The sequence below is a fragment of the Hyaena hyaena genome, unplaced genomic scaffold (assembly GCF_003009895.1).
Source record: "Hyaena hyaena isolate Hyena2069 unplaced genomic scaffold, ASM300989v1 scaffold_813, whole genome shotgun sequence".
NCBI lineage: Eukaryota > Metazoa > Chordata > Mammalia > Carnivora > Hyaenidae > Hyaena > Hyaena hyaena.
The window spans coordinates 269,562-289,836 of NW_024081448.1; the positions used below are offsets into that span (position 1 = coordinate 269,562).

At 37.8% G+C, this 20,275-nt stretch overlaps 1 protein-coding gene across 7 annotated transcripts in view; it reads right to left on the reverse strand.

Annotated features, from left to right (window-relative positions):
- The window catches only part of GRIK1 (glutamate ionotropic receptor kainate type subunit 1), a 376,947-nt gene that overhangs the window by 133,688 nt on the left and 222,984 nt on the right, over positions 1-20,275 (reverse strand). For 5 of the 7 annotated variants that reach the window (XM_039219389.1, XM_039219387.1, XM_039219388.1 and 2 more), the window contains exons 2-3: positions 6,555-6,722; positions 2,597-2,854 (exon numbers count right to left, since the gene is read on the reverse strand). The exons of 1 other annotated variant lie outside the window; for it this stretch is intronic. In XM_039219389.1, coding sequence (XP_039075320.1) covers positions 2,597-2,854; positions 6,555-6,722 — 426 coding nt within the window. The remainder of the gene's footprint in view (positions 1-2,596; positions 2,855-6,554; positions 6,723-20,275) is intronic. One more of the 7 variants, XM_039219391.1, reaches the window with a different exon arrangement.

Below are 20,275 nucleotides of genomic sequence, written 5' to 3' on the forward strand. Positions count from 1 at the left end.
TGCAAAATAGAGGAGGCTTACTATTCATCCTCTGAGAGGTAGTAAGTGCTAGTGCTTGGTGAAAAGGACAGCGAAAAATGAAATACTATTAAAAACTTTGTAAGTGCTTTGCTTTATTAATTTTCACGAATGATTTTCTTAACCTTGTTACCAAATGTGTAGATCAAGAAAGGAGCTAATTTTAAATCTTGGAGAAAAAATATGCAGAAAATAAATAGCATGATTCCTTGTACATGTAATAACTAACTAGTTTCCTATAAACCATAATTGTGTTAGGTGGCAGATTGTAAAAATAAATAAGATAAACTTCTAATGTTTAGAAATTCCTATTCTCCTACATATGCAAACGAGTAATTGAAACATGTAACATAATGCTTATATTTATCAAGTGCTATTGAGCCCTATGGTGGCCTCAGTGGGCTTTCAAGAGGAAGTGATATTTGAGTGAGAACATGTGGAATGAAGGACTTCACCATCTTAGGGGAGTGTGGAGGATCACCATAGTGAGAGACCAGCTTCAGAAAAAAAGAGTCAGACTTATTATGTCTCCTCAGGCAAGAGAAACAAAAGCAAAAATAAACTATGGGAACTACCCCCAAATAAAAACCTTTTGCACAGCAAAGGAAATCATCACCCAAACAGACAGGCAACCTACTGAATGGGAGAGGACATTTGTAAATGAAATATCTGATGAGGGGTCAATGCCAAAATATGTAAAGAACTTATACATGTCAACACCACACTCACATACACAAGTAATCCAATTAAAAAAAAAGGCACAGGATGGAAATAGATAGTTTTCCAGTGAAGAGATACAGATGACCAACAGATACATGAAAAGATGCTCAACATCACTCATCATTGGGGGAATGCGAATCCAAACCACAGTGGGACATTACCTTACACCTTTAAGAATTGCTAGTATCAAAAAGACAAAAAAAAATAGTAAATGTTGGTGAGAATGTGGGAAAGAAGGAATCCTCATACAGTCGATGGGAATATAAATATAAATGATGCAGTCACCATAGAAAACAGTATGAAGTTTCTTCAGGAAATTAAAAATAAAAATGTATGGTCCAGTTATGCCATTACTGAGTATTTACATAAAGAAAATAAAATAATTCAAAAAATGTATGCATGCTTATGTTTATCACAGCATTATTTACGATAGCTAAGATATGGAAACAGCCCAAGTGTCTATTAATAGATGAATGGGATAAAGATGTGTATGTATATATATAATGGAATATTACACAGCCATAAAAACAACAGGATTTGCAACAACATGGATGGACCTACAGGTTATTATGCTAAGTGAAATAAGTCAGACAGAACAGACAAATACCATATGATTTCATTTATATGTGGAATCTAACAAAACAAAACACCAAAAACAAATGAACAAATGAGCAAACCCAAAAAGCAGACTGATCCATAAATACGGAGAACAATCTGATGACTGCCGGGGGGTGGGGGGTGAGTAGGGAGATGGGAAAAATGGGCGAAGGGTACTTGGAAGAGCAGACTTGTCACAGGAGTAAGTCACAGGATAAAAACACGGCATAAGGACTATAGTCAATAACACTGTAATGGTGTTGTATGGTGACAGATGGTAGGTATACTTGTGAGCATAGCGTGATGTATAAACTTGTGGAATCACTATGCTGTACACCTGAAACTAATGTATTATTGTGTGTCAACTATACTTCAATAAAAACAAAGAAAAAAGCAAAGAAAAGAAGATTCAGATGAAGTTGGGGTGAGGCAAGGAATGATGGACTCTTCATCCTGGCTGACATGAGGTATAGGGAGTGGAGGGAAGATGGTGCTGGGTTAATGGAGCTGAAAGGGACGAGATGGTGAACAGCTTTTAACTAGAACGACTTGACAATGGAGAGTCGCCAGCAGAATTTAACTGAATAAAAGGGAGCCTCGGCCCCAACAAACTTGAAACTGTGACCAGAAGACAGAGGGCAAAGGTGCCAGCCAAAGCAGCTTGAAATAAAGGCAGATCAGAGAAAGTGTCTAGAGAAATGGAGCCTCTAAATATCACCTTTCTGTTCTGCGTCCTAAAATAAGCAGGTGGAATAATGCAAACTTTATTAAGGGTTTGTTGTTGGGGTTCTTAGTCCCTTTCCCATGAAACAGTCAGCTTTATTGATACAGCCTCTAACTGGATTCTTCATTAACCTCCTTTAGAGACTTTTCTAACATGGAACATTTACACAGTTACTTACAAGTTGAAAGCATACTTCCTAGTAATTTTCCAACTTCCTCTGCAGTAATTAAGGACGGGAGTCATGGTCACAGTCTTAATAGAGTTGGAGAAATGAAATTACATCTTTAATATCAATAAGATGTATCTTTTAAGACATCCTCCAAAATATGATGATGGAAGGATCATCAGAAAGGATCCAAAGGAATTATTAGATAGATGTGGAGACACATGGCATTCCTAAATTAGAATACTCCATTCACTTCATATAAACGAGCACTTTCATGCACTCTGTCTGATGAGTTAATGCCTCTAGAACACTCTGACTCCCTTTGTTCAGACCACACATGGCCAGGTGAGGTTCTTGTGTGAGTCCCATACCTGTGCTGTCTTCATACACCACGGTCACGGTCTTCCAGTTGTAGTAGAGGACCAGATCCAGGACGGCCCTGCTGATAGCTGCATAATCCGGGTACAGGTTGATGTAAAACAAGTCTCTGTTGTCCACCGATGGGTGTTTCCAGCGTGTCTGTATGTGTGGAACTTCGAGAGCATTGCAAATTGACTGCACAGCACTGACGGAGGAACTGTGGGAAGGGCCAAAGAGAGCAGCCACACCAAGAGCCAGCTGGTCGCAGGCTGGTGGCCACAGACGAGGCGGGGTTGAGAGGGAAGGCAGGGAATGGGGGAGAGAAAGAGAGGGCTGTAAATTCCATCTTTCTTTTCATGATCTCTCTTTTTATTTTCACTACTGGAAATTCTCCACTCTCCATCTGTCTGTTGAGAGATTATGCTTAATCCAACTTCCAGTATCCCTGAGATACTAAGATACTGAGCTATTTGAATGTGGAACTGATTAGCAACACATCACAGGGCCATCTCTGTGCAATCAAAACTAAGTGGCTGCTCTCACACTGTTACTTTTTATCAGACGGGGTCTAAATCCTTTGCTTGGTGTGGGGTAACCTGGGGGTGCACAGAGCTGCTCTATAAGCCGTTTGCCAAGGGAATGTCACATGAATGATGTACTGTCCTATGACAGGGTGACAATGAGGATATTACTGTGGTCACAGAATTCAGAAGATTCTCTGGGTGGCTGCAAAGCACTTTAGTTCCCATGTTCCCAAAACTCAGAAAGGAATCCCAGGCTATTGAAAAACTGCTAAAGAATATTAAGTGATACTGATGCCTAATTAATTATAGAATATTAGCACAGCAGAGCTTAAAGAGATCTCAGAAGCCATTTGGTCCAATCCACTAATACTATAGACAATGAAATGAGTCAGGGCCACCAGATATGGGTGGAACTCTACCAGAGGCCAGGGACCAAGCTCAAGAACAGGGTTCTCCCTACTTTCACATCAGCCAGCATGTAGCCTAACAAAATCAACTCAACATGTACTTAAAAATTAACCTATAACATTTATTTATTTTTCTCATTACAAGATTTTATGTACTCATTGAGAGCATTTAGAGTATTTTAAAGCATAAGAGAGAAGGAAAAGGCCCTGTAATTCCATCATCTTGGAATAATACCTATTCATATTTTGTCATTCCAGTTTATAAAAAAATTGAATCATTATACAGATGTAGGTTGATACATGTTTTCTTTAACACTGAATTTAATGCTAAAAACACACCCTTTTCTCCAAGTCATTATGAAGTCTTCAAAAGTATATTTTCTGTGTCTGTAGAATAGCCCATTCCATGGGTATATATGTCATCATTTATTTAACTATTCTGATGATATGAACATTTAAGCTGCTCCTAACTTTTGTTATTATAATTATTATTATAGGACTTATCTTGGGTTTTTTTCTGTTTTTCTCTGAATTTTACATTACTTTTTTAGAGTAGATTCTCCACTATAATTAAATGGCACTGATATTTTTTAAGTTACTTGATACATATTAGGCAAATTCCCTTCCAGAAAGATTGGGACCAATTATCCTATACAACCATGTAAAATAGAGTCTCCTCACTTTATGCTGATATAAATTTATGCTGGAATTATATACAAGTTTACAAGCATTTCATTATTTTATTACTAATTTAAAGAAATTTGGAAGTGTCAAGAGATAACAATTAAATATTTGAAGTAAATAATAACAACATTTATAAATGCAACTGTGTTAATTTTTATAGTAATGTCACCCTATAAATAATAATAGGTAGAAAAATTATATGGCTTTGTCAAAATTATCTGACTTGATTTAGAGAGTAAAACTAATAAATAAAATTTTGAAAGCCATATTGTAAATATCTATGGTATTGCAAATGCTGACAGTCATTCACAAGGAAAAACTTTCTCATATTGTGCTGTTTGGCACTGAACTGCTACATGAGATATGAAGACATATAATTTTCTGCATTAAGTGCTGTAAGTATAAACTGCCATTGTCTACAGCAGCTCATTTCCTGGATATGTTTTCACTGGTAGGATAAAATGAGAGCATGAGAATATGTGAGCTGTTGTTTTGTCTAACATGGGCAATGGATTGAGATTCCTGCTAATATTTAGCTCCGGGATGCTAATATGACTTGACAGAAAATCAATTTTTTGAATTCTGTTTGCCAGCAAATTACCAGTTTTAAGAAGCTTTGGGGGTGTTTAATTTACAAGTATGACAGATACTTGAGACCACAAAAAAGCTTTCAGTTTTTTGTGGGTTGAAGTATTGTTGTTAAATGTGTTTGCCTTTCTAAGGTATTTGCTCAGCAATGTTTGTGTGTGTGTGTGTGTGTGACAGAGGCAAGACAGAGACAGACAGAGAGACACACACACAGAGACAGATACAGAGATCAAAAGACAGAGACAAAGACAGAGACAGACAGAGGCAGAGAAGGAGAGAGATCTAACCCATAGAAATAATTTATGTGAAGATGACTTTGAAGAGCTGTATAAATAGAAAACTTTATTATTTGTTCATAGACAACTCTGACCTACGCAGCATCTGAAATTCCATCCATCTTTAAAAAGAAAATATTCTTATACTAAGGTCATGCCAGAGACCAGAAGAAGAATCATTTTACTATTTGCTTTTCATCTTTGCTGCTAGGAAAACATTGAGCCTTTTGTTTCTAAAGAATGCTAGAAATCCTGCAGCAGAGTGTGTAAGGTGCATACATTTCATGATGCTAAGTTAATTCTATGTGGAAACAACCAGTGTTAGTTACTTGGAAATCAGCATAAACATGGTGTTCATTGTATTCCATTTATTTGTGTGCTTTTCATTGGCAAAGCATTCCTCTATGAGGGAAAGAGCCTCTCCTTCTATGGGGGTGAGGAGCAGCTTTGGGGTCCACACAGAAACCTGCATGGAGTCTCAACAGCTCCCTGGTTAGAGGCCAACTTGCAAGTGTATTGAATGTGACTGTGCTTCAGGGTCATCTCAGGAGTGTTTGGGGAAACGTCTAAACAAGCCCCACGATCCCAATGGCTCTTTCCAGGACAGAAACCTTACAGCCTGTGTATAAATTAGATTACTTTTGGGGCGCCTGGATGGCTCAGTCGGTTGAGCATCCGACTTTGGCTCAGGTCATGATCTCACGGTTCGTGGTTTCAAGCTCTGCATAGGGCTCTGTGCTGACGGCTAGCTCAGAGCCTGGAGTCTGCTTCAGATTCTGTGTCTCCCTCTCTCTCTGACCCTCCCCTGCTCACGCTCTTTTTCTCTCTCTCTCTGTCTCTCAGAAATAACTAAAACATTAAAAAGTAAAAAATAAAATAAATAAAAATAAATAAATTGGATTACTTTTTAGGAACTTGCCTTCTCAGAAGAAAAAGAGAATCAGGGGAAAAAAATACAGAGATTGTCTCGTTGATTTAATTTTTTATATTTTTATAACTTTATGGAAAGGAGGTTTTTTGTTTTTCGTTTTTCTTTTTTTTAAGTTGAGAAAATGCTAGGTAAACTCAGTGGTTTACAATCTGTTAAAATTCAGGGTGTGAGTTATGTGTGTTGTGGACATTTCCACATGCTCAGTGGCTATGACCTTCCATGAAGTTTTATTTGACTGCACTGTACAATTTCATGGTGGTATCTCAGCCTCAGGAAGGAAAAACAGATCAAGCTTGACGTTTTCCATTCACAGCTGAACCAGTTAATCATAGAGTAGAGGGCACTGAAGGGTGAGCTAATCAGAATGGCCCAGAAAACAGAGCTAGGCAACATCCATTAGGATCGTTCAGATTGCACTGGACAGTGACATCAAGGACCGAGATTTCCTACAACCCATTTACACAAAGATGTCCACTCTGAAAAAGGGCAGGTAGCAAAAAGGTGACTTGTTGAGCAGACACATCACCCGAAAAAGCTTTTAAAAATGTGAAAAGAGTTACCTCTCCGTGAGGCTTCAAAACTATCAAAAAGGTTAATTCTCTGGATGTCATAGGTTAATGTGGTGTTAGGCATCAGGGTTCGATTTCTGTTAATGCTGGTGACTGCGAACTTGAATGCTAGTTCTTCGACATTAACAGGTTCGTTTTCCACAGTTTCAAAAATCCCTCCTGCAGAAGCAAAAGAGATGCATGAGAAGCATTAGTCACATAATTCCTGTGTATTTTTTTAAGAAGAATATAAATGATTCAGACAAAAGGCCCCCCAAAATAAATGTGGTAATAGTCAGAACAGATCCCAAACCCAGTGTTAAAAGTTTATCAGCATGTGTCACATGCACAGAAATAGGTCTTCATATGTATGCCTTGGGTTTGGAACCCAAAGTTGGACTGTATATTACCTCTCAGGTGGCCAACACATTCCAAATATTTAGTACCATGTCAAGCATAACTGACAGCATGGTGGAAAGCCAATTTCCACAGTCTGAATGTGAATCACACAGTGAGTGACCTAAACATGATTTGAGCCGTGTCTGGTAAGACCATACCTCTTTGAAATGAAGCACTTTTGATTCAAAAGCAGACTTTTTAGACTCTAAACAAATCATTCAGAGAGGTGACTGAGGTCAAAATGAGACATACATATACTTAAATTTTTCAAAATGAAAGCATTTCTTCTTTTTTTTATTGCCCAGAATTCGGAGGTCATATTCTAGTACTTCCCAAAGCGCACAAGCAGATTCAAAGAACTTTTGTTTGTTTTATTTTGTTTTGTTTTGAGAAACTGTTTGGTCTGGCCCCAAAACACGCCTGCATCCCATCTCTAGAGAAATGTGTTCCTCCCCTAACAGAGAATATGCACTAAATATATTAAACGTGAGCATCTCCTCACAAGTGGCAATGCGAAATATCAGTGCTTAAAGCCTCATTGGAGGATTCAATTCTGGCTTTATCTGGTGATATTAGTAGAGGTAATTGGAGTATTTTCAGCTGTATACTCTTAATTTTTTTAAATAGATACAGGACATACAGTAGAGTCTTTCTTAGCTGATCACTACTTGACTTATTAGTTGATTGACCAATACTCCTCATTTCCCTTGAATAAAGCATTAACTGGATTTCATGGAGTGCTGAATACTTGTAACTAGGTCTCACCATTGAGGGACTCCTTACTGAGGGTAGGTTGTAAGTTTTTTCCAAACTTGGTTATGCCAGATTGATCTGCAAATGCTTCAAGTTCTCTCTACACTTGGAAGGAAGGAAGGAAGGAAGAAAGGAAGGAAGGAAGGAAAGATAAGAAAGAAAATAAGGAAAAGAAATGGAAAGGAAAAAAAAGAGAAAAGGACAGAAAAAAGAGAAGAAAAAGAAAAGAGAAGAGGAAAAAAGAGAGAGAGAGAACAAAAGAAAAGAGAACAGAAGAAAAAAAAAGAAAAGAAATATCTAAAGCTGAAAATCTCAAATAACACAGGCACCTGTATGATTCATGTGTTTCCTTAGAAGAATTCTAATTGACAAATTGTAATTTAAAAAAATTACTTTGATACTATTTTGAAAGAACTGTAAACAAATACACATCTATAATTTGTATTACCATAAATATGATAAATTATAACTTATTAATTATAAAATTAAGTGTTATTATTTTGCAATTTCCTGATTTTCTTTATTAAATAACCAATTACAATGTCAGCTTGCAAAAGCTGAGAAGGTTAGAACTAAAGTACTTTGGCATCCTTTGGCAATGTTTCTGGCTTTTCGACTGATGATATGAGATATTCTTGCAGAGATCATGTCCCTTTTCTCTGAGAAACCCGAGTTGAGCACTGTATGACCATGGTACGAGATCATGTTAACCTTTATCTACAGATTCTTACTGGACACTTATTTTGAAGCCAATGTTAGGAAAAATTTTGCTCTTAAGTGACTTTATTTATTTATTTACTTATTCATTTATTTATTTATTTATTTATTTATTTATTTTTCTTTTCTCAGACAATGGTGAGCAGGTGAGTGGGCTTTCAGTTTCTCTCAGACTGCTAAGTGAGTACTCCATAGTGCTATGGTAAGCTCACATGATAGAAGAACCCAGATATCAAGCTGACCCACAATTACAATAGCCCAGACTTAAGTTCAGAAACTGCTTGACTTTAGGGCTTCCATAGTCATTATCAGCAGTTTTTTTCAATTTGTCAATCTCTTCAAGCACATAGTGAAAACCCTTAGGAAGAGAAAATGTGTCTTGTATACAATCAAGATGTAAGTAACTTAAAATGTTCAGCCTAAAACTATTTAGGAGGAAGATCTGTCATTGGCTCAAACGTAAGCACCGCTCAGTTGCAGAAGCAGGCTGGTAGGAGAGAATACACACCAGAATGGGAATTAGAAATTCTGAATTTTGGACCTTGGTCCACCCACTTTCTTTCTGAGAAAGAATTTTAAATATTGGGAAGAAAGTTACTATGAAATACCTCTTTGGTAATATTTCATTTAGGTCTTATAAAATTCTGTATAGGAGGTAGCATTTCTGGTTTTGTACATGAAAAAGTGAACTGAGAGATCACACACTTTGCCTAGCTTATTCAAGTTCCCTAAACCTTGTCTGTGACAAATTCAGGGGTGTGATTGATTCTCTAGTCTATGCACACATAGAGAGAACAATGTAACAGAGAATATATATTCTCTATATAGAGAACTATATATAATTGATTTATATATGTGTATTATAATATATATTATTATACATATGTGTTCTTACTTTATCAAATTATTTCTGATGTCCTTCATCTCCAAATGTGGGTTAATATTGCTTCTCTGCTTACCTTAGAGAATTTCTCTGTGAATGGAATGTTACAATGCATGAATGGTGACCTGAAAACTCAATAATTCCCCAGAAATAAGTTAATATTATTACATGTGAATAAAGAGGAATTAGAAATTGTTGTAAAACTCCCTGCTCACTTCAAAATTGTTCCTTTGGTATATAGTTGTCTTTTATATAAAGCTGAATGTCCCTGAGTTTAAGATAATGATAAGTGTTTTTATTATGTGCTTATGTGATAAGTAGGTGAATTCTGTTTTGTCATTTTGGGGGCAATTCTCTTTCATTCTGGCACCAAACAAGCATTACAAATGTTGTCATTAGCTCAACTCTACTACACTCCTCTTTTTCTCTTAGGAAGGGCTGCTGCTGAATACCAAACCCTTGCAATGCAGTGAGGCATACAGAGAGCTAAGGAAGTACCAGGAAAGTGCAATCTGATAGAGACAAGACAGTTATTGATGGGCTCCATTCCAGTTCCTCCTAAGGAAGTAGACATTTAAGCATTCACCATTCCCTCTCTCCTCTTCCTCAGGGCTTCAGATTTGACAAAACGGAACCTCAGAGTCCTTGATAGAGTAGAGGGACACACACCAAGGGACACATGCATATTTCTTTTTATTGTGGGTGTGGGCTTGTCAATGAGACATTTCAAGTCTTTGGGGCTCTCCATGCAGTCAATTTCTGGCCTCAGTCATCTGTATGCTCGGGTCCCCCGGTTTCAAGAGGAGGAACTCCTACCTGGATCTTTCCTCTGTTCCTCTTCCTTCTCTGTTCTTCCCCTCCCTTTGGCCCTTCCCATTGCCCTTTTTTGCCAAGGTCAGCGACTCTCTTTCTTCTCTTTCACCCATCCGTGTGAAGATAGAAGAGAAGACAGCTGTCTACAAGCCAGGAAACGTGTCATCAAAGTCACCAGCTCTGTCAATGTCTTGACTTACACTTCCCAGACTCCAGAACTATGAGAATTAAGTGTTTGTTGTATAAGCCACCAAGTCTGTGATATTGTTATAGCAGTCCGAGCTAAGATATACATCTTAATTTTTTACCCCAAGGGCTTTGAAATTGAAACTGGACAATTATAACGTAAATCACATCTATGCATGGAAAATTCTCTTCCAACATGATTCTAAATTTATGGTACAGTTGTCTAAGGTAAGCAGAGAAAAACTCACTTGAAATCTCAGTACAGATTTAGGTAGCAGAGTTACATCACCACAGGTGTGTTTCTGTCTCTGTTGGGTAGATCCCTGCATCAACAAGTTCAGACTAAGACAGGTGGTTTTGTTTTGTGACCACATGGACATAGATGGAAACCAGAGATGGCTACATCCTGCACTCGTAACAGGTTGCCTTCAATGGGGGAATAGTGGTGGGCACAAGGGGGCCAAGTGGGAGTTTGTGGTTTGTGTCACATAATTCTGTCTAGACTTCGAAGAGAAGTGGTTTTAATCACAAAGTTACCTGCTATTCGGTCAAAAAAACATGATCATTTTAGGCAAAAAGGCAGTACTTAGTCAAGGCCAAGACTGACTGCTGTGCTGTTTGCAATGATACCTAAGGTAAACAATGGTTTCCACATTTTTCCTAGCCCCCATCCCATTTGTACAGAATCATAATATTAAAGGATGGAGACCAGAAACCATCTGTATTTGAAAAAGGCCCGGCTTGGCTCTAGGTCCCCTTGATTGACTGACTGATTGACTGATTGATTGATTGATTTTTTTTTTTAGGTTCCAAGGATACTTAATAACCTGCTTCCCAATGTGTCTTCAAATCACCACCTTCATCCAAAGACCCTTCCCTCTAAATCTATGCCTACAACATCTTAATTCAGTTAACAAGCATATTTGGTACTACTCTGGAGTATATATGTGTTTTTCCAGATGAAATCTGTGTTTAGTCATGACAAAAGAGAACTGGGTGGTCACTAGCTTTCCATAAAGCAGGGGGTTATCCCAGTTAAAGTCAGTGTGGATATAACATGGTATAAATGGAGGCCCTTTTTATAGGCACATATCCTAAGGAAAAGCAGTTCTACTCTTGTCTATTGTTTCCACGTCTGCTCCCTCTAAGTAGAGCCTGTGCTGGATGATGAGTGGGAAGTATGAGTTTGCCCCTTCTTCCCAAAAGGAATTTAAGAAAAACAAAGCTACATTGTACCAGGGAATCCATCTTGCTTGATGATGGAAAAAAAAAAACATGAAAATAATAACATTGAATCTCATTCCCATAAAAGGAATATATCGTTCCAAATTAACTTACCCTGTATTGGTGAATGTATTCCAATAATGCATTTACAGTAATACCATTCAGAAATGTAATAAAATTACTTCCTCATATATATTTAGGTTCTTTTTTTCCTACTTCAACTGATTGTACATGTCATGTTTATGACTCTACTGAAGAACTCATTCTTTCATTTACTAATTCATCCACTATTTAATTATTTATTTATAAGATGCTTAGCCTCCTATGAGTCAGACACTGTAGTTGGCACTGGGGATACAGCACTAAAAAAATAGACAGAACTCTGATTTTTGGAGCTCACATGCTAGAAGGGGAGCTGATCATGAATGGGAAGAAAGGCATTGACATGTTAGGGTAGGAGGCCAGGAAAGATCTCACAAAGAGGGCAACTTCTAAGTGAGAACCTCAGAGACAGAGGAAACTGCCCTAAGATATTGAAGGAAGAGCATTCCAGTCAGAGGGAACAAAATGTTCTAAGGTAGGAGCTGCCTGGTGTTAATGTTGAGGAGCAGTGAGGATGAAAGAAGGTGAGCCAGGTCTGGACTGATAGAAGATATGTGGAGAGCAGTGATAGGGGTGGATTAGAGCAAATTGCAGAGGGTTTATCAGTCATAATAGGACCTGGATTTTATTCTGAGTGAGATCAGAAACTACAAGAGAGCTTTGAGTAGAGTAGGGAAAGGACATATTTTAAGAGGACCTCCTTGTGTGCCACTGTGGTTTATAATAAGACATATATGTTGGTCTTCATCCCTCTTTTTGATGCAGAGCTCCTAAAACCATTGGAATTTCCTGAGTGATAAGAACAACAAAGTTGTCTTTTGTCATACTGATAATGTGACTTTGGGGGCCCCACCCAAGAATGGGGTTGGTTGTGCAGAGAATTAACCCTTCGATTTGAGGGTTGGGACTTTTGATTCCACCCCGTGATCTCCAGGGAGGGGAGAGGGCCCAGAGATGGATCCAGCTGTCAGTGGCCAAGGAGTCCATCAATCATGCTTATGTAATGAAGCCTCCAGAAGGATGGGGTTCAGAGAGCTTCCGGGGTTGTTGAAAACGTCCAATTCCTGAGAGGGTAATATACCCCAGCTCCATGGAAATAGATGCTTCTGTGCTTGGGACCCTCCTAAACATTGCCTTGTGTATCTCTTCATCTGATTGTTCACCTGTATCCTTTAATAAGCTGACAAATATAATTATTTCCCTGAGTTCTGTGAGCTGCTCTAGCAAATAATCACATCCAAGGAGGAGGAAGTGATGGAAACCTCTGATTCACAGCTGAGTTATTCAGCAGTTGTGGGTAATCCAGGGACCTACTAGCTATTGGTAACTGAGGTGGCAAGGCAATCTCATGGGACTGAGCCTTTATCCTGTGAACTCTGACACTATCTCCAGGTAAGTAGTTTCAGAATTGAGATAAACTGTAGGACACCCAGCAGATATCACAAAGAATTGCTTGATGTGGAAAACCCTCACCCATTTGATGATCAGAAATGTCAGAAGCATTGAGAGTACAGTAGCTGTGTGAGAGCAGGAGACACACATGGCACTGGGTTCCTAAAGCTCACCCTGTTTTCTGTACTATGAACAGACTGAAAGGAGGAGAGGGGCAAGAGAAAAAGCTGAACTCTGCTACTGAAGTTGCTACAATATCAGGTGACTAACCAGAGGCACTGGGATAACCCAGGTGACTGGCAGTGACGGTTTGATATAGATTACAAGTGTTGGTATATGGCAAAAAGTGGCCAAATTCTAAATAAAAATTGAAAGTATAGCTGGCAGGATTTTCTGATCAATTGGAAATGAGAAGAGAGTCAAGAATGATGCCAGGCTTTTGAGCTGAAATTGCCATTCACCAAGATAAAGAAAAGAGCGGATGCCTGATTTGGAGCATGATTACTCCATGATGCTTGTTACCAATATGAGTGGAGATGTCAACTAAGAAATCACCTATAACGATCTGGGTTTTGTGGGAGAGATGTGGTCTAAAGATAGAAATTTTGGAGTCATCACCAAAGATTAGGCTTAGGTGGTATTAAAAGCCATAAGGTTGGGTTGCTATCAACCAAGAGCAAGTGTCAATGGAGAAAGGCAGAGATTGGAATGATATAGCTTGAAACCAAGGAATGCCGGGACGCACCAGAAGCTGGAAGAGGCAAGGAATTGAATCTTTCCTGGAGCCTGAACCCCATTAACAACTTGATTTTGGACTTCTGGGCTCCAGAACTGTGAGAAATGGATTTCTATGGTCGGTTTTTTTTTCATGTTTATTTTTGAGAAAGAGAGAGAGAGAGAGAGTGAGCAGGGGAGGGACAGAGAGAGAGGGAGACACAGAATCCAAAGCAGGCTCCAGGCTCTGAGCTGTCCGCACAGAGCCTGACGCGGAGCTTGAACTCATGGACCACGAGATCATGACCTGAGCTGAAGTCAGATGCTTAACCAATAGAGCCACCCAGGCCCACCTCTATGATCTTAAGCCACACACTTTCTTGTATTTGTTACACCAGCCACAGGAAACTAATACAAAAAGAAACTTTCAGTAGTGGATGCTCTTAATTATTACATTTTTCTCTTTCATAAAATGTTACTTTATTTAGTATATCCAATAGCAATTTTTAGCTCTCTAACTTGATTTTGCAAATAAAGCAAGTAACTGTTCCATACAGCACATTGGGTTTCTTTGCTTCTTACATTTTCCTATTTTATTCTTAATATAACAGGACCGTGATATTACTATGCATATTCTAATAAACCTCGCTTACCCCCTTAACTAGCTGCTGTGTGCCCACTGTGACAAACTGTGAGGTCATCCAGGAAAGAAGAGTGATTAGCTGGCAATCAAGAAATGGAAACCTTCAGTAGTGTTGATTCTTGTTTTGCATTCCTGTGTAATAATAACCATTCCAGAAGCTATCAGCAGAAAACAAGATGGCAATTTAATCTATTCCTTTGCTGATAGCTACTCCTTAAATATACGGTATTATATTGCCTCTCTTTATTGCCACATCCATAATTCTATTTTATTACATCATAAGCAATTTACTATAGGTCTATATTTACTGCACCTTTAATTTCAAGCCTCCACATTTAAATTCTAGCATTCCCTTAGATAATACTTTCTTCCCCACTCAACTTACGTCTTCTTGTTTTACTTTTGGAGACCAATATAATCTTGGTAAAGATTTCATGCTAGGTGAATTTGGATGGAAAACAGATGTTCCTTGATCAAATGGAGAGTGAATGGAGAAGGGGCACCTGAATTTCTACCTCTCATGAAGTCCTGATTGAGGACACAGCTATGGGTAAGGACAAGGGCAGCCTCAATGGTCTGGCTGTTGCCAAACCATCTACAAGTGTCTTCAGATATTGGTGTCCTTTGAAGAGGGGGAATGGGGTTTGACATCACCCCTAATATAATAAGTGCATCTAAACTCTCTGTGATATCTCAAAGAGAGCTGCATGAATTCAGTAGGAATGGCCTTCAAGGAGGAGGAAAATATGTCTTGGAGTAATGAATTCCTGAGATGCTTCAGATGGTAGTGGTTATGGGAACGACCAGTTAAGGGAAAGGCTATGGATTATGGGCTGTTTAGCACCCGCTGCCAGTAATTTTTCTTAATAAATTTGAGTTGCAAATTAAAAAAGATAGTACAACCAAAGCCAAAGAAAGGTACTTTATTCTAGTGATAGTCAATATTCAATTTGATTCAATTGATCAAACATTATTGGCCCTCTGTTAATAGCTATGATTATGCTGGCAGCAGGGGAAGATACAAAGAGGGACACACTTGCTTTACACCATTGGCAGAGCTCCCATCCTAGTGGTGGCAGATTACAGAAAAGAGCACTATGTGCAGAAGTTCATTATTTTATAACAGAACAAGAAGTCCACTCTTTGTCTCCTCCAGTGTGGAGTCTTTTCTGATTTTTCCAGCCAGAAGTGAACTCTTCCACCTCTTTTAATAACATATAATCCAGTACATAGTAGGGGAATTCACTTTGGTGTAAAATCATAAGCTGGGAGTCTAACTGTTCTTTGAGGGTGGGGACGAGCTTATTGATCCTGGCCTTCTACAGGACTAAACGTCCTGATTTGGACATAGTACATGGTGCCCCTGAAATGACCATTCAGTTGAGTTGAGCCTCTTCTTTGTGACTTAACACCCTGCCTGATGAAATAGTACTTTCTGCCAAGAGAGAGAAGTTTATGAGAGCGCGTCTGTCCTCTTTCTGTCTTTTTAGCAGTGATTGCTCCCTGTCTTCCAACCATTATGGCACATCACCCCCAAGCACTTTCAAAACCCTGAGCCTTCCTTAAAGGCTCACCTGTCATCAAGCCACCAGCTCCTTAACACTTCAGCAGAATGGCTCATGTCCCATTCAAAGGCAGATTTCAGGCGAAAACCAGGAATACTGCTGAAGGGTAATACTCGTGCCAAACTTACTTTCATGAAATTCTGTGATCACTCTACTGTCTGTTGAGAGCTTTTAATATCTCACTTAAGTGGCACATATTCATACTAAAAGGCTCAAATTTCATTTTCTACTTATTAAGTGAATAGAATATGCCAACTTCACATCTTGTAGTTTTAAGGAAGCTGTGTTCTACGCTTCAGCACAATTGCCTGGTTTTCTTCCAGCCTCTTTCTGCCATCTCTCAAGCTGAAATTTCTCCTTGCTAAGAAGGAAATATTGCTGTCAAAGATGACAATTGTTGTCTGAAGCCAGAACAGATGGAAGTTCGAGGCTTTGACAGAGCAGTATTTACCACAGAAATTGCCCGTGAGATACTATAGGCAACAGGAAGTTCAATGGTTAGGTCCGCTAAGTCTCATTCCTTTTTGGAAATCCTCCCTGCACAATAACATAGAAGACTCTCTCAGAAGTCCTACAATAAAGAAACAATTTGATGGGGCGCCTGGGTGGCGAAGTGTCTGACTTCGGCTCAGGTCATGATCTCACAGTTGGTGGGTTTGAGCCCCACATCAGGCTCTGTGCTGAAAAGTAGCTTGGAGCCTGGAACCTGCTCCGGATTCTATGTCTCCTCTCTCTGACCCTTCCCTGTTCATGCTCTGTCTCACCCTGTCTCTCAAAAATAAATAAATGTAAAAAAATATTTTAAAAATAAAGCAACAGTTTGACTCTGGTTGGTTCATGATTTCTCATTCATTTGATTATATGACAGTTTTCCTTGTAACTAGGGTATGCGGCAGAGTTTCTATCTCAAGAAATACATTTTGAAAAAATTTGACCCTGTGACCTGCTTTCTTTGGGACTGACAAAAATGTTTTTCATTCTTAAATATTGTTTCGGTGTCCATTTTAATGACAAGTTGGACACTGGATTCTTGATCAGAAATATAAGCCCTCTGATTATGATGTTGCTTTTTGAAAAGTTAGTATTAAATTTCTAATGTCAGTTTTTACTTCCTTTTTCCATTAAAAAATAACCTAAGCATGAAGATGGTTTGTGTTTTAATGAAAAGTCATCTTTTAATCAATCATCTCAAAGATATGTTGTGGACAGAAGGCAAGTCCTTAACATTTAATGTAAATATTTTAAATGCAAAGTCCTTTGCTATATGTTATTTTTCTTTCTTATTATTTCCTATTAGTTTTTTTAAACTATGCATATATATTTGAAAAACTAAAAAATCCTTTCAATAAAATTTTCCATTTACTGACTTAAAAATTGTACAAAATGGTGAACTAGGCAACAATAGTGTTTTAGAACCTCAAAAAAAAGTTAGACTCTCATTTAAACATTCACATATTTACTACTACCCAGTTCATTCAAAGAGTCACAAATTAGAACTCTTTATTTACTATTGCTCAAGTGTGCTAGTCCAGAAGGTATTTGAATTGAGCCAACCCTCCTAGTTTTGCTCACAATCACATTCTAAAATCTAATACTATGAAATGAACAGAGTTTTCATTGACATAAATAATGAATAAGCTCTATGGAAATTACTTCTCAGAGAAAATCTTTTTGTGAAACACTTAGATCTAGGATGAAGAGAGATAAACTTGACTATTACATGTACCCAGGAAAGCTACAAGTTGATTATAAAATAAAATACAGTTAATGTCTCACCGCAGAGGAATTTGTGTATCATTTGTATATGGGATGCCGCTGGTAGGAAATTTCAGAAACATGCACCACTTATTTTGAAAGTACTAAAATCTGGAAATTCTCTCTGGAAATTCTCTTTTGCTATGCATTTACATATATTTTTAAATATGCTGTACTCTGTAAACTACCGTGATGGAGACCACTATCTGGCTTATGAGTAAGCATTGTTTTCTTCTCTAAATAATTTTGTTTTAAAAACATATAAATGCACAAAAGGTGAAGGAAAGAGAAAAACAGCAAACACAATCACACCAGTGTGAAACAATTATTATTAACACTTTGGTCGATTTTCTCTCCATTTTAGTCATATATCTGAATTTCCTTGGAAGTAATTAAGATGATGCTCTCTTATTATCTCCTGGTATTTTCACAAAGGCATCTCCCCCTGAAAGCAAGCCTTATGATTTTTAAAAAATTTTTTTTAATGTTTTATTTATTTCTAGGAGAGAGAGAGAGACACCGTGAGCAGGAGAGGGTCAGAGAGAGAGGGAGTGACAGACTCCGAAACAGGCTCTAGGCTCTGAGCTGGCAGTCAGCACAGAGCCCGACGCGGGGCTCGAACCCATGAACCGTGAGATCATGACCTAAGTGAAAGTCGGACGCTTAACTGACTAAGCCACCCAGGCACCCCAGGCCTTATGATTTTTTAAAGTTTATTTGAGAGTGCAAGCAGGGGAGAGGGAGAAAGAGATGGAGACAGAGAATCGGAAGCAGGCTACACCCTTTGAGTACAAAGCCAGAGCCAGGGCTTGAACTCAGGAACTGTAAGATCAAGACCTGAGCCACCCAGGTGCCCCTATCAAGACTTATTTTTCATGCTTATCTAATATTTCATTGTATATATCAGGTTTGAATAATTAACTTCACTTTTTTTTATGGTAAGTTGTTACTATAAATCGTATTATAATTGACATTTTGTGCTTTCCATGATTTGGCTGGGAGAAAGAAAAACACCTTGAAATGTATTTATTAGGTCCTAAATTAACCATTTAAGCTTTTGTTAAATAATCCTAAACTGCAGCAGGCAGAAAGCTGACTTATACAAGTACTTTGTATCTACTGTGTGGAAATGTCCACTTGAACTGCAACCTTGCCCTGGAATCAGCATGGTTTTTGAGTTAGTTTGTAGCAGAAAGTATTTATTATTGCTTTGGTATGCATGCCTTTGAATAGGGATGAATTTAATTTTTAAAACTTATTTACTATCCATTTGTATATCTGTAACTTTAAATTACTTGTTCCCATCCTGTGCCCTTTTTCATATTTTGAGGTAATAATTGTTTTTGTTATGGATGTAGGTTACCTTCTTACTCAAAAGGATTGAAAGCCTTTGACATTTTCACTACAAATATTTCCCAGTTTATTATTTAGCTTTTAATGCTGATTAGATTTTTAGGCAGAGAAATGTTTAAAGTTTTATAATATCAAATATATTGATTTTTTTCTCCTTTGAAACATGAAACATTTGTGGTAGTTACTAATATTTCTGGATCTTTCCCTCCAGGTGAATGAGAGGATTGCACCTCACTTGGGGTTTGGATGGGGCTGGGTGACTGGTTCTGTTCAGTGACGTGTGAGCAAAAGTTATAGATGTCACTTTGTGGACAGAGGGCTTAACTGCCATCAAGAGGACCTTCAGAACTTTTCTTCATTTTCCTCTGTCCCAGTGATTGGAATATCATAGGTAAAAGTGGATCCACTGGCCTGGGATCTAGAGAGAGGGTGTGAGGAACAGAGCCTGAAATAAACTCACTATGGCCGTCACACCAAGAAAACACCTTTGGTTATTTAAAGCCTCTGTTTTGGGGGAAGTGATTTGTTACAGTCACTGAACCTGGCCTTGTGCTACTGGAATATTTACATTTAGAAGTTTCTACTCTATCCACCAAACTGATAAATATTCACATACGTGATTACCCTTAGGATTTCAAAAAATATTTTTACTTTCCATAATTAGTTACTTAGTCCATTTGAAATTTATTCTGGCATGTGGTGGTAGGGGAAAAGCTAACATAATTATGCTATGTATGTAATTACCTACTGATGTATATAATTACCTACTGATGTGTTATACCATCTTCGTCACATACTGAGTTAGTACATAATTTAGATTTCTGACTAATTCTGACCTGTTGACCTTTCTGCTTCTGCATATGCTAGCATTATATTGTGTTAATACTAGCTTTAACACTTGCTGGGGAAATGGACACATCTTCCTAAATTACTCTTCTTATATATGATTTTCTTGAAAGATTTTGCCTATATACTTATTGAAATTCTTTTAGGAACCTCATTAAAAGCATACATTACTTTTTTTGAATTATAAAATATATCCTATTTTCTAAGAACATTGGCATATATTTATTAGTTTCATTTTATTTTAGTTTTCAGAAACAAATCACACATTAATATATTTTCCTAGATATTCTAAGGATTTTTACTTTTTGATAGTTGAGTTTCATCTTTTATACATATATTATTACTAATTTTATTTTATTCCTTGACCTCATTGAAGAATTATTGACAG